The 13,742-nt window shown below is 41.9% G+C and overlaps 2 gene segments (V, D, J or C); both read right to left on the bottom strand.

Annotated features, from left to right (window-relative positions):
• Positions 1-477, bottom strand: LOC140599259 (immunoglobulin heavy variable 3-74-like). The segment is given in 2 exon segments: positions 1-332; positions 432-477. Coding segments are annotated over 2 exon segments (378 nt in total).
• Positions 478-11,651: 11,174 nt separating this feature from the next.
• On the bottom strand, positions 11,652-13,339 carry LOC112912798 (immunoglobulin heavy variable 3-23-like). The segment is given in 4 exon segments: positions 11,652-11,686; positions 11,765-11,914; positions 12,868-13,191; positions 13,294-13,339. Coding segments are annotated over 4 exon segments (555 nt in total).
• Between the last annotated feature and the right edge of the window lie 403 nt (positions 13,340-13,742).

A 13,742-nucleotide genomic window follows, 5' to 3' on the forward strand; every position in this document is an offset into this window, starting at 1 on the left:
TCACCTCACTGTGTCCTTTGCACAGTAATACATGGCTGTGTCCTCGGCTCTCAGGCTGTTCATCTGCAGATACAGCGTGTTCTTGACGTTGTCTCTGGAGATGGTGAATCGGCCCTTCACAGCATCTGCGTAGCTTGTGCTGCTGCTAATGTATGCGACCATCACTGCTAATGTATGCGACCCACTGAAGCCCCTTCCTGGGGCCTGGTGGACCCTGTCTATGCTGTAGCTACTGAAGGTGAATCCAGGTGCCTCAGAGGAGAGTCTCATGGACCCCCCAGGATTCATCAGGTCTCCCCCAGACTCCCCGAGCTGCACCTCACCATGGACACCTGCAGACAAAGACATCCTTTAGGAAACTGTCCACATCCTCCATTTATCTCACTCACCTCCACCTACATACTCATGGTCCCTTGTTCTCCATGAATTACCCTTAAAATTAATGACAAGGAAAACTCCACTGATCACAGACTCCATGGTGGTTTGTCTATGTTGTGTCCTGATCACTGAATGGGGTCACCTGGGGATACTGGGGCTGGAGCTCCTCTCCCAGCTGCATGATCGGGGCTGGGCTGGTATAATCAGAGGAGAGGAGGCCCTATTTGCATGTCCTCTGACTATATAACAGATCTATGCTTGCCTTTGAGTCATTAAAAGTCAGCACAAGTGTTGCACCACAATTTCTCTAGCAATTTGTGCGATGGCACTATGACTATATGAAGTTCTAATGTGTAAGCAGAGTTATCTTTGCATTTCTGAGTGCAGTTTCAAAAGCCTGTCATCAATGTAGGTCATTTTCCATAGAATATTTTATCTCTTTAGTAAATTTTAATCCTAAATATTTATCTTTGATTCCAGTGTAAAGCGGATTATTTTGTTATTTTTGTGTCGGTAATTTGTTATTAGTTTGTAGAAAAATATCTTTATTTGCTTATTTTATATCCTGATTTTTTTCCTCAGCTCATTCATCATTTCCTGCACTTTTTAAAAGAATTTTGTTTATTTACTCATGAGAGACACAGAAAGAGAGAGAGAGGCAGAGACACAGGCAGAGGAGTAGCAGGCTCCATGCAGGAAGTCTGACATGGACTCAATCCTGGGTCTGCAGGATAACGCCACAGGCTGAAGGCAAGCGCCAATCCCCTGAGCTACCCAGAGATCTCCTCTTCCAGTTTTTATGTGAGGTATTTTCTCATTGACCTTAGTAAGACATTGTCATAGGCAAACAAATTACTTTCTTTCCACTTTACCACTTTTTCATTTCTTTTATGTAGTTTTCATGCCAGGATTTCTTTTAGATCTTCCAGTCTGGGGCAGAAATATTTTCCTCTGGTTTTTTGGATTCATTGTCTGGTCTAATCATGCATTTGATATAAGGCTGACCTAGAGGAGACAATAGATTTCATTTTGCATGTGGAGGGCCTACCTAATATAAGGTGAGTCAGCAACTCATATCAGGACAGGGTGTGTTTTCATGTCTTCTGCCCATTTCTGATTGTACATTTCATATTGTGGTTTATTTTGATAATTTGTTTGTCGAATTTGGGAACCCTTAATCTAAAGATAGATTTGCAAATATCTTCTCCCATTCTTTTTTTTTTTTTGGAAGATTTTATTTATTTATTCATGAGAGACAGAGAGAGATGCAGAGATACAGGCAGAGAGAGAAGTGGGTTCCCCACAAGGAGCCTGAAGCTGGTCTCAATCCCAGAGCCCTGGGATCACTCCCTGAGCCAAAGACAGATGCTCATGTTCCACAGGCATCCCTAGCTTTTCCCATTCGTTAGGTTGTCTTTTAATTATGTTGAGTGTTTCCATAGCTGTCCATAGCTCCTCCCTTGGTGTAGTCCATAGAGTTCAATTTTGCTTTTGTTTTCCTTCCCTTTGGAGATTCGAGTCCCAAGAACCTGTTGTAGGCAAGGTCACAAAATCTCCTTGATTTTGATGGTTTCCTGCCTCACATTTAGGTCTTTAACCTACTCTGAGTTTATGTTTGTGTGGAGTGTAAGAACGTGGCCCAGGTTCATTCTTCTACTTGCAGGTGTCCAATATTCCCAACACCACTTTTTGAAGAGATTTTCCTTTTTCCAGGTGATAGAGTTTTGTACTTTGATGAGGATAAGTTGACCACAGAGCTGTGAGTCCATTTTTGGGTTCTCTATTGGATTCCATTGACCTATGTGTTTGTTTTACTGCCCCTATTATACTGTCTTGATGACCACAATGTTGATTTTTTTAATAAAAAATTTATTTTTTATTGGTGTTCAATTTGCCAACATACAGATTAACACCCAGTGCTCATCCCATCAAGTGCCCCACTCAGTGCCTGACACCCATTCACCCCCACCCACTGCCTTCCTCCCCTTCCACCACCCCTAGTTCATTTCCCAGAGTTAGGAGTATTTACATTCTGTCTCCCTTTCTGATATTTCCTACCCATTTCTTCTCCCTTCTCTTCTATTCCCTTTCACTATTATTTATATTCCCCAAATGAATGAGAACATATATAATGTTTGTCCTTCTCCGACTGACTTATTTCACTCAGCATAATACCCTCCAGTTCCATCCACGTTGAAGCAAATGGTGGGTATTTGTCATTTCTAATGACTGAGTAATATTCCATTGTATACATAAACCACATCTTCTTTATCCATTCATCTTTCGATGGACACCGAGGCTCCTTCCATAAATTTGAATTCCGCATTGTGATGCCTTTGGCTGTTTTGTCCACATTCATTTGCCAAGTCATAATCCTTTTGTTTGCTTACAAATTTTAGGATTGTTTGCTCCATTTCCTAGAAAAATGTTGGTGGTGTTTTGATAGCGTTTGTATTGAATGTGTAGATTGCTGTTGGTAGCATAGACATTATATCAATATTTATTCTTCCAATCCATGAGAATAGAATGTTTTCTATATATTTGTGTCCTCTTTAATGTCTTTCATAAGCATTTTAGACATTTTAGACTACACATACTTTCTGTCTTTGGATAAGATTATTCCTCATTATCTGATGTTTCTGATGCAATTATGAATGGGTTTCATTGTCCTTGTTTTCTCGTTCTTCTGTTTCATTTGTAGTATATAGGAATGCCACTTACTTCCTTGTATTGATTTTGTATGCTCAGGTTTTGCTGAATTCCTATATCAGCTCTAGCAATTTTTCGATAGAGTCTTTGGTGTTTGTCCTTAAAGAATCTTGTCCTCTCTGGCGAGTCAAAGTTTGATTTTTCTTTGCTGATTTGGATGACTTTGAATTTTTTTTGATTATTCAGGCTCAGACTTCTAGTACTATGTTGAATAACAGTGGTGACAGTGTGCATTCCTGTCCTGTTCCTGATCTTAGGAGAAAAGCTCTCAGTTTTTTGAGGTTGAGGATCATTCTTTTTGTATCTTCTGTAGATGGCTTTTGTGAATTTGGGTGTATCACTACACAGAAATAGGTATTTTTTATAAATTTTATTTATTTAGTAATCGGAGGGGCAGGGGGAGAAGCAGGCCCTATGCAGGGATCCAGATGCGGGACTTGATCCCAGGACTCCAGGATCATGCCTTGGGCTAAAGGCAGCACAGCACCACTGAGCCACCTGTGCTGCTCCGGGAAGAGGTTTTTATGAAGAAAGCATAATGTCTTTTGTCAAATTATTTTTCGGCATCAGTTGAGAGGATAAAATGGCTCTTATCATTTCTTTTATTATGTGATTATCATATTGATCAGTTGACACATACTGAACCACCCTTGTAGCCCGGTAATTAAGCTCATTTCTTCAGTGTCATGAATAATCCTATTAATATACTGTTGGATCCTGATGGTTAGTATCTTGGTGAGAAATTTGGATCCAGATACATCAATGGTATTTTTCTGTAATTCTCCTTCTTACTGGGATGTTTGGTTTGGGGGTCAAGCTAATGTTGAAATCAGAGAACAGGGGGATCCCTGGGTGGCGCAGCGGTTTGGCGCCTGCCTTTGGCCCAGGGCGTGATCCTGGAGACCCGGGATCGAATCCCACATCAGGCTCCCGGTGCATGGAGCCTGCTTCTCCCTCTGCCTGTGTCTCTGCCTCTCTCTCTCTCTCTCTGTGTCTCTCATGAATAAATAAATAAAATATTAAAAAAAAAAAAGAAATCAGAGAACAAGTCTGGATGTTTTCCTTCAATTACTATTATTTGGAATAGTTTTAGAAGAATAGATATTGATTGTTCTTGTGGAATTTTCCTGTGGAACCTTCTGTCTGTGTAATCTTGCTTTGGGAAGACTTTTAATTATGATTGATTTTTATATCCAAGTAATTGTTCTGTGCAGCTTGTCTGTTCATTGCTGTTTCTGTTTTGGTTGTCTTTATGTTCCTAGGATTGCATCCATTTCTCCAGAACACCCGGTATCTTGGCTTATAGCTGCTCATAATTTCTTCTAACACTTGCTTGTAATTCTTGGGTGTTCATTGTGATCTCTTCTCATTCATTCATGATTTTATTAGTTTGGGTACTTTCACTTTTAAATTGTCAAATCTGTCTAGTGTTTCCTTACACTTACTAACATTTTCATAATATTAGCTCTGAGGTTTGTTTATCTTCTTCTTTGTAATTCTTATATAATTGAGTTCTACTCTAATTTTCATTACTTCTCTTCTGTTAGATTTAGGCTTTCTTTAATCTCTTTCCCCAGCTCGTTTAGGTGCAAGTTTATCTTGCTTGTTATAGATTTTTCCTGTTTTTGAGGAAGACCTGTACTGCTCAGTTCCCTCTGTGAATTGCTTTTGATGTGTCCCAAAGCCATACCGTGTTGTGATTTAATTTTCATTGATTAAAATTTTCTTTAAGTTCTTTAATTTCTTCATTGACCCATATCTTCTTCAATTAGATGTTCTTTTATCTGCAATTATTTATTTGTTATACATTTTTTATTGACGATTCATTCCCAACATATAGAATAGCACCCAGGGCTCATCCCGTCGAGTGTCCCCCTAGTGCCTGTCATCCAGTCATCCCAAAGCCCCTCATATTTCCCCTCCCACTACTTCTTGTTCATTTCCTAGAGTTAGGAGTCTCTCGTGTTTTGTCACCCTCTCTAATTTTTTCCACTTATTTTCCTTCATTCCCTCTATAATACTTTACACAATTTTTTATATTACCCGAATGAATGAAACCATATCATGTTTGTCTGTCTTTGACCTACTTCACTCAGCATAATACCCTCCAGTTCCACTCATGTTGAAGCAAATGGTGAGTATTCCTCCTCGCTTATGGCTGAGTAGTATCCCATTATATACATAGACCACATCTTCTTAATCCATTCATTGGTCGATGGACAGCAAGGCTCCTTCCACAGTTTGGCTATTGTGGACATTGTTGCTATAAACATTGGGGTGCAGGTGTCCTGACATTTCACTGCATCTGTATCTTTGGGGTAAGTCTCCAGCAGTGCAATTGCTGACTCGTAGGGCAGATCTGTTTTTAACTCTTTGAGGAACCTCCACACAGTTTTCCAGAGTGGCTGCACCAGTTCACATTCCCACCAACAAGAAAGAGGGTTCCGCTTTTTCCACATCCTCTCCAACATTTTTTTCCTGCTTTGTTAATTTCCACCATTCTCACTGGTATGAGGTGGTATTGTCTCTTAGGGCCCTTCCATGTTTTATTGGGTTTGACTTCTTGTTTCATAGCATATTGGCCTGAAAATATGCATGGAGTGAATTCAACCATTCTGTACCACTTGACACATGACCTGTGACCATGTATATGATCAATTCTGCAGTATTTCCACATGCAAAAAAGAACGTGTATTCTGCTTTAGGAAAAATGTTCCGATACATTTTTAAAGTATGTCCAATCCAGTATGTCTCCCAAACCTCTTGTTTCCTTGTTGAGCTTCTGCTTAGATGATTCTCACTGATGTCTGGGGGACAATGAAGTCCCTGCTGTTAAGGTAATAGTAGCCATATGTATCATTAAATTTAGGGTTAATTGGTTTGTGCACTTGTCCTCTCCAAAGTTAGCGGTAAGAACCTTTAGAAAAGGTAGATCTCCTGTTGGATAAACCATGTTTATAATATAGTATCCTTCTTCATTCTTTATTACAGTCTTTGTTTTATTTTATTTTTTATTATTTTTTATTGAAGTTCAATTTGCCAATATTTAACACAACACCCAGTGCTGATCCCACCAAATGCCCCCCTCAGTGCCCATCACCCAGTCACCTCAACATCCCTGTCCACCTCCCCTTCCACTACCCCTTGTTCATTTCTCAGAGTTAGGTGTCTGTCGTGTTTTGTCACCCTCACTGATATTTTCACTCATTTTCTCTCTTTTCCCTTTATTCCCTTTCACTAATTTTTATTTTCCTCAAATTAATGAGCCCATATAATGTTTGTCCTTTTCTTATTGACTTATTTCACTCAGCACGATACCTTCGAGATCCCTCTACATCCAAGCAAATAGTGGGTATTTGTCGTTTCTAATGGCTAAGTAATATTCCGTTGTATACATAGACCACATATTATTTATCCATTCATCTTTTGATTATAAAGCAACTGGTGACTCTGGAAAAAAAAAGCATAAAGGATTCAAGAGACTTCATGACTGCAGAATTTAGATCTATCAGGCTGAAATTAAAAATCAATTAGATGGGATGCAATCTAAATTGGAGGTCCCAACAATGAGGGTTAATGAGGTGGAAGAAAGAGTGAGCAACATAGAAGACAACTTGATGGCAATGAAGACAGCTGAGGAGAAAACAGAAAAAGTATTAGAAGATCATGAGTAAAGGTTAAGGGAAATAAATAATACATCAGGTGGAAGATGATAAAGTTTTTATATACTTGTGTGTGTGTGTGATGTGTGCATGTGAGAGAGAGTGTATGTGTGTGTGTCCTTCAGGGTCCATATTCATACCATGCCCTGGTGGGAATCAGTCTGTCTCTCAGGATGTTAGTTTTAATGAAACGAAGGGACACTTGCACCTCAAAGTTGACAGAGGCAAAGGCCACAATAGCAAAACTCTGGGAGGAGTCATGATGCCCTTCTACAGAAGAGTGATGAAGAAGATGCGGAAGGCGCCTCCTTGTACATCAACAGATGAATGGATATAGAAGATATGGTCTATATATACAATGGAATATTACACAACCCTCAGAAATGATGCATGGCATGAAATAATATTTCCTTAAACATGGATAGAACTGGAGGCACTATTTCGAGAGAAATAAATCAATCATCAAAACGCAATGATATGGCCTCACTCATGGAATATAAGAAATATTAAAAGAGAGTATTGGGGAAGGAGTGAAACCTAGTGGGGTAACACTACAGAGGAAGACAAATTTTGAGAGACACTTAACTCTGGGAAAAAATAAACTAAGGGTCACTAGAAGGGAGGGCTGGGGATGGGGTAATTGGGTGATGGGTGTTAAGAGGGTACATGATGTGATGAGCACTGAGTGCAAAGTAAACGTGGTAAATTCAATTTAAACAAAGAAAAAAATTGAGATTAGCCTGTGCCCCCAGCTGGAACAACCTACATGGACTGGGTGGATCAAAAAACAGACACTCATTCCCATAGTTCTGGAGTCTGGGAAGTCTGAGGTCCAGGTGCAGGCAAATGTGGTTTTGGGAGAGCACCCACGTCCTAGCCCATCCTTTCCCTGTCACCTCACATGGGGTCAGGGTGCAGGGAGCTTATCCAGTCCCTGTGCATAAAGGCTTTAATGCAATTATGAGACTGGACCTCTTGACATAAGTGTTCCCCTAAGGCACCACCTCCTCCACAAATTCCATGGAGCAGGACCCCATCCCCACCACTGACCCACAACACACACCCTAAGTCAGTGTCCTTCCCTAGCACCATCCAGGTATTTAGGACATAATGAGAAGCCTGCCTGGCTCTCATCAGACATGGAGGTGAAGGTGATAAAAGCTTATACTCTTGTGATTGTGTGTGTGTGTGTGTGAGTGACCTCTGAGTCCACCTCCCTACCATGTCATATTGGGAATCTCTCTCACTCCCCAAATGTTATTAACATTTTTGTAGAATGTCTCTTTCTGTTAAGTTGATTGGAGACTCCCCTATACCATGATGTGCAAGACAGTATGTCAGTTTGGGGTCCTGTGATACACAGTGAGTGCCACTAGGACTCATGAAAATGTTCAGTTGATGTGAATGGAGTTATTTGTAATTGATTAATATTTCTGGACAGGAAAAGTTAAGTACAAGTAAGTGTAAGTGCTATACTTGAATTTCTAAGTCTCTAAGAAAGACCGAAGAGGTAAACATATAAGGAAGTATTCAGAGGGACTCCCTGGGGGAACCAGCTCCATGGAGAGGAAGCCCAGGCCCTGACAGGAAACCTGCCAAGAACCTCCATCTGCACCTGCTCTTGGACCTTCAAGACAGAAGTGGTGAGGAGTGTGCACCTCCTGGTGGTCCTGATCCCCTTCTACATGGAGGTTTGTGTCTAGGCTCACACTGAGGTCGCCTGTGTCCCTTTCCAGAGTAATACAGGGCCGTGTCCTCAGCTCTCAGGCTGTTCATCTGTAGATACAGTGTGTTCTTAGCACTGTCTCTGGAGTTGCTGAATCAGCTCTTCACAGAGTCTGCGTAGTACATGCTACTTCCACTACTGCTAATTTCTGAGACCCACTGAAGCCCCTTCCCTGGAGCCTGGTGGACCCAGTACATCCAGTAGTTATTGAAGGTGAGTCCAGAGGCCACACAGGAGAGTCTCAGGGACCCCCCAGGCTTCACCAGGTCTCCCCCAGACTCCACCAACTGCTCCTCACCCTGGACACCTGCAGACACAAGACATCCTGGTCAGGATGCTGTCTGACATCCCCTGTTTCTGCCACTCACCTCCAAGGTCTCTGGTTCTCCACGAATTACCTTTTAAAATAGCGACAAGGAGACTCTGGCAGAACAGAGATTTCATGGTGAGTTGTGTGTGTTGTCCTGATCTGTGAATGGGGTCACCTTGGGATCCTGAGGCTGGGGCTCCTCTCCCAGCTGCAGGGTTGGGGCTGAGCTGGTTTAATCAGCGGAGGGAAGGCCCTATTTGCATGTCCTCTGAGTATATATTCAGCTTCTGACTACAATTCGATTCTAACAAGTTAATAGCAAGGATTGCATTACCTTTGCAGATCACTTTGTGCAGATGTCACTGTGAAAATATGATATTCTCATCTGTGAGCGTTGTTAGCTTTTCATTTCTGTTTTCTTAAAAAAAAAGCCTTTTGTCAAAATACATCATTTTTACTATGGTATTTTATCCCCTATTGAAATTTAATCCTAAATCTTTATTTTTGATGCTAGCTAAAGTCATATTTTTGTGAATTTTATATAGATAATTTTCCTTAGTCTTTGGAATCATAGCTATATTTGTTTATTTTATATCTGGAACATTCCCTGACATCATTAATTAATTCCTAGAGTTCGTGAAATTTGTAGAAATTGCCTCTGTAGCAATCATGTCATATGCAAACAAATAACTTTTCTTCCCTCTTCTGATTAATTTTTTAAGTGCTGAATTTCCCTTAGTAGGTCTTCAACCTATTGTGGCCAAAAGATTTCTCTTCTGTTTTTCTGCTTTCTTTTTCTCATCTAATAAATCAGTAGATATAAGACATATCTATGGAGAGATGCATTTCATTTTCCACGTGCATGAATATGTAAAATACGACACCCAATGACCACTGTAGGCAACACTTCTGTCTGTTAGGCAATATGACATTATATCGGAGATATTTAAGGCCTGGATTTAGGTTTGGGTCAGTGAACGAGTGAGGAACTGACAAGGGTTTTTTGCAGAGCCTTCTGGGCCCTACATACTCTACTCTGATTCTGAGTATAGTTTTTCCCTCCTGATCCAAAGAAGGGGTCGTTCTCACCAGAGATATATTTCCTGCCCTCAGGGGTACTCATTTTCCATGAGTGGATTTCACTTCCTGAAACAGCTTCTCTGCCAGTTTGTTCATGTGTAAACTATGCAATAGGATGGAAGAGCTGAGAGACACTGTGAACATCAGGTCATGCCACTAGGATGGTGTAGAACCCTTCTAGAAGAATGATTGCATATAAACATAGATAAAGGATAAACAGTTATTGTAGGTGTTTGAGGGATTCCAGTAATGAAATCACCTAGTGAAACCTCTTTCGTCTATGGAGGGAGAGTAACAGATGTAGGTGAGTATTAGGTTGGGGACATGGGGGACCAACGTCTTTCCCAGTGGTGAGGTGCACACCTCACAGCAGTCAGCATAACACAACTCTGGAAGGAGATGGTACCACTCAAATCCCTCAGGGTCATCAGAGACATGACTTGTGAAAATGCCAGAGCATCATTACTTGGGTTCATGTCTCACTAGGTCCATACCCTGTTCTGGCTGCTGTAACAGCCTCATTGAGCTCCCTGCGTGGAGCCTGCTTCTCCCTCTGCCCCATCTCTGCGACTGTCTCTGTATCTCTCAAGAATAAATAAATAAAATTTTCAAAAAAAAAGAAAAGAAAAAGGGATACCTGAGTTATTCTGAATAGAATAAATAGCAGAAGGATGAAGACTTCCATCATTCTTTCTGCCTGGAGGCTTGATTTGAACATCCATGTCCTCCTGCCTTGGAGACAGTTACACATGCACGTCTCCAGATTCTCCACTGAGAGACTCCTTCACAGTAAGACGAGAATTACTCCACTGGCTCCCCTGGGTCCCCACCTCATGAATGTAGATCAAGGACCTCTCAGCCTATTCAGTCATGGGACCCAATGGGCTATGGGTCCATTTCCTCAGGAGAACCCTTCAAAATGCATGCTATTACCTCTTGTGGGTAAAGTAATTTCAGAAAGATGCCATCCTATAAAGTCCTGAGAAGCAAATTGCTATGAATTAAGCATCATCTTGTGTGTTTGGGACCAGAGATGGTTGAGGATAATGAGCAGCTATGAGATCCTGGAGAAGCCTCATGATCCAGAAGGAAGAGACATCTCGAGCTTGGACTCACTTGGGGGAAGACAGTTTCTGCTCATCCTGGGAGAAATTCCTAAACCGTGCAGGATTAGGACAGGGAAGTGCAGATGTGATCTGAGGGTGATATCATCATGTATGTAAGACAGGCAGATAATGATTTTGACTAAGAGATATTCTAATAAAATGAGTACAATAATGAATTGAAATTTTAAAGATCAATTCATGTAGTTATCGATATAGAGTCAACTGTTAGTAATCACATCTTTCAGTATTTTGTCCACCATTAAATTTTACTTTTAAGTATTATTTATGGAAGTATTTTATATAAAAATATTACACATCCTATAGCACTCTCTGTCCTACCTGAATTTTAGGTAGTTCCTTGAACAAGGCGACCCCAACTTCTCTGAGCAAGCCCTCCCCAGATCCCTGTGCACCTGCTCCTGGGACACCAGCCTTGTGCTGGGTGGCCCTGAGAGCCCCCTGTAGCCCAGACCCCGACTCTGATTGGAGGACCCTGTCTGGGCTCACAGGGTATTTACTGCACTAAATCTCTACTGCAGTAGAGATGAAGTGTCTCTACTCCAGTAGTACATTGTGAATGGGCACAGAATATGAAACCCTAAGTGTGTACCTGGAATTTACACTCCTCGAGAAAGAGCCAATGCAAAGATATATTGACCCTCTCGATGTCTGAGTTGAAATCAATCTCCTAAAGGAAAGCCGTCCTCTTGTCTTCCTGTTCCAGGAAAAAACAGTTCATTACCATTACAGAAAAATGACTTTCCAGGCCTTCTGTTTCATATTTCTTTCACACCTGCAGGTTTGATTTCCTGGCGTCCTGCAAGTTCCACTACTGCCCTGTGTTGTGGTGACCACCAATACCGGTCCAGGACAGGGCCCTGTGAGGAGGAACCTCTGCAGGAACTGGACATTGAAGGGGTGATGGCAAGGATGATGTCCTGACCTAGATTGAGCCTGAACCTGGCACGTCTCAGGCCAGGAATTGGGACCATGAGTTCATGAGTGTCCTACCAGAATGTGATGTTTGTGTTTCTCACACGGAGACAGGGACAGAGAAATTTATCCATGGGGTTCACATCATTTCTTTACCCCAAGCACGTTGTCAGATTTCAAAAAAAGGAGATATTCCAAGCTCATTAATGACATATCTAAATATGACTGAAGTCATACAGTGATTGCCTTACTTTGATTGACTCACTTCACTTAGCATTATAATTGCTACCTCCATCCACATAGTTCGAAATGGATTAGAGTTCATTCCATGTATGAATAGTTTCGATAGTTTGACTAATGTACATAATGTTGCTTAAAAATCCAGGTGCATGTGTCCCTTTGAATTTGTATTTTTGTATTCTTTTTTCCTTTATGTTTTTGAAGACTTTATTTATTTATACATGAGAAACGCACACACAAAGAGAGGCAGAGACACAGGCAGAGGGAGAAGCAGGCTCCATGCAGGGAGCATGATGTGGGACTTGAACGAGGAACCCCAGGATCATGCCCTGAGCTGAAGACATATGCTAAACCACTGCGACAACCAGGGATCCCCGGATCCTTCTCACCCTTGAGATACATGGAGACATTTGTATATTTTTCATATTTAGGGAAATAGTAAATAAGTGTAAGCACCTTTGTCTTCTGTGCATATAAAGTAACTGTTTTCCTAAAGAATCTAACTTTTAAAATCAGAAACCGAATAGTTAAGCACAGATTCCTGGTCCAGAGAGGCTCCCTGGGGAAACTGCTCCTTGGAGAGGAAGCCCAGACCCTGACAGGAAACCTGCCCAGAACCTCCATCTGCACCTGCTCCTGGGCCTTCAAGACAGAAGTGGGGAGGAGTGTGCAACCCCTGTGGTCCTGATCCCCTTCTACAGGGAGGTTTGTGTCTGGGCTCACACTGTGGTCCCCTCACCGTGTCTGCACAGTAATACACGGCCGTGTCCTCGGCTCTCAGGCTGTTCATCTGCAGATACAGAGTGTTCTTGGCATTGTCTCTGGAGATGGTGAATCGGCCCTTCACAGTGTCTGCATAGACTGTGTTGCTTCCACTCTCACTAATACCTGCGACCCACTGCAGCGCCTTCCCAGGAGCCTGGCGGATCCAGCTCATGCCATAATTACTGAAGGTGAATCCCGAGGCCACACAGGAGAGTCTCAGGGACCCCCCAGGCTTCACCAGGTCTCCGCCAGACTCCACCAGCTGCACCTCACCCTGGACACCTGCAGACACAAGACATCCAGGTCAGGAAATGTCCCACATCCCTTGTTTCTCTCACTCACCTCCACTCACATAGTCAGGGTCTTTAGTTCTCCATGAATTACCTTTTAAAATAGAGACAAGTAAAACCCAGCAGAGCACAGACTCCATGGTGTTTTGTCTGTGTTCTGTCCTGATGCCTGAATGGGTTCACCTGGGGATCTGGGGCTGGGGCTCCTCTCTCAGCTGCAGGGTTGGGGCTGGGCTGGTTTAATCAGTGGAGGAAGGATCCTATTTGCATGTCCTTTGAATATATAATCAGCACCACACCTAGATGTGATTCTATACAAGTTATTAACAGGGATTGCTTTACGTCTCTAGCCCATTGTGTGTAATGTCTTTTGACGTTATGAAGTGTTCAAATATATGGGAAAAAAATGGACTTTTCATTTCCTTTTGACTTTTTGTGGGTCCTGACTTGACAGAAGGGCTTCAGGTTTTAACTTTTGAATGCAGTGTTGGGTTTTTCATAAAATGTGACTAATTTGTGGAGGCAATCACTTCTGCCTCAACA

The sequence above is a fragment of the Vulpes vulpes genome, chromosome 6 (genome assembly GCF_048418805.1).
Source record: "Vulpes vulpes isolate BD-2025 chromosome 6, VulVul3, whole genome shotgun sequence".
NCBI lineage: Eukaryota > Metazoa > Chordata > Mammalia > Carnivora > Canidae > Vulpes > Vulpes vulpes.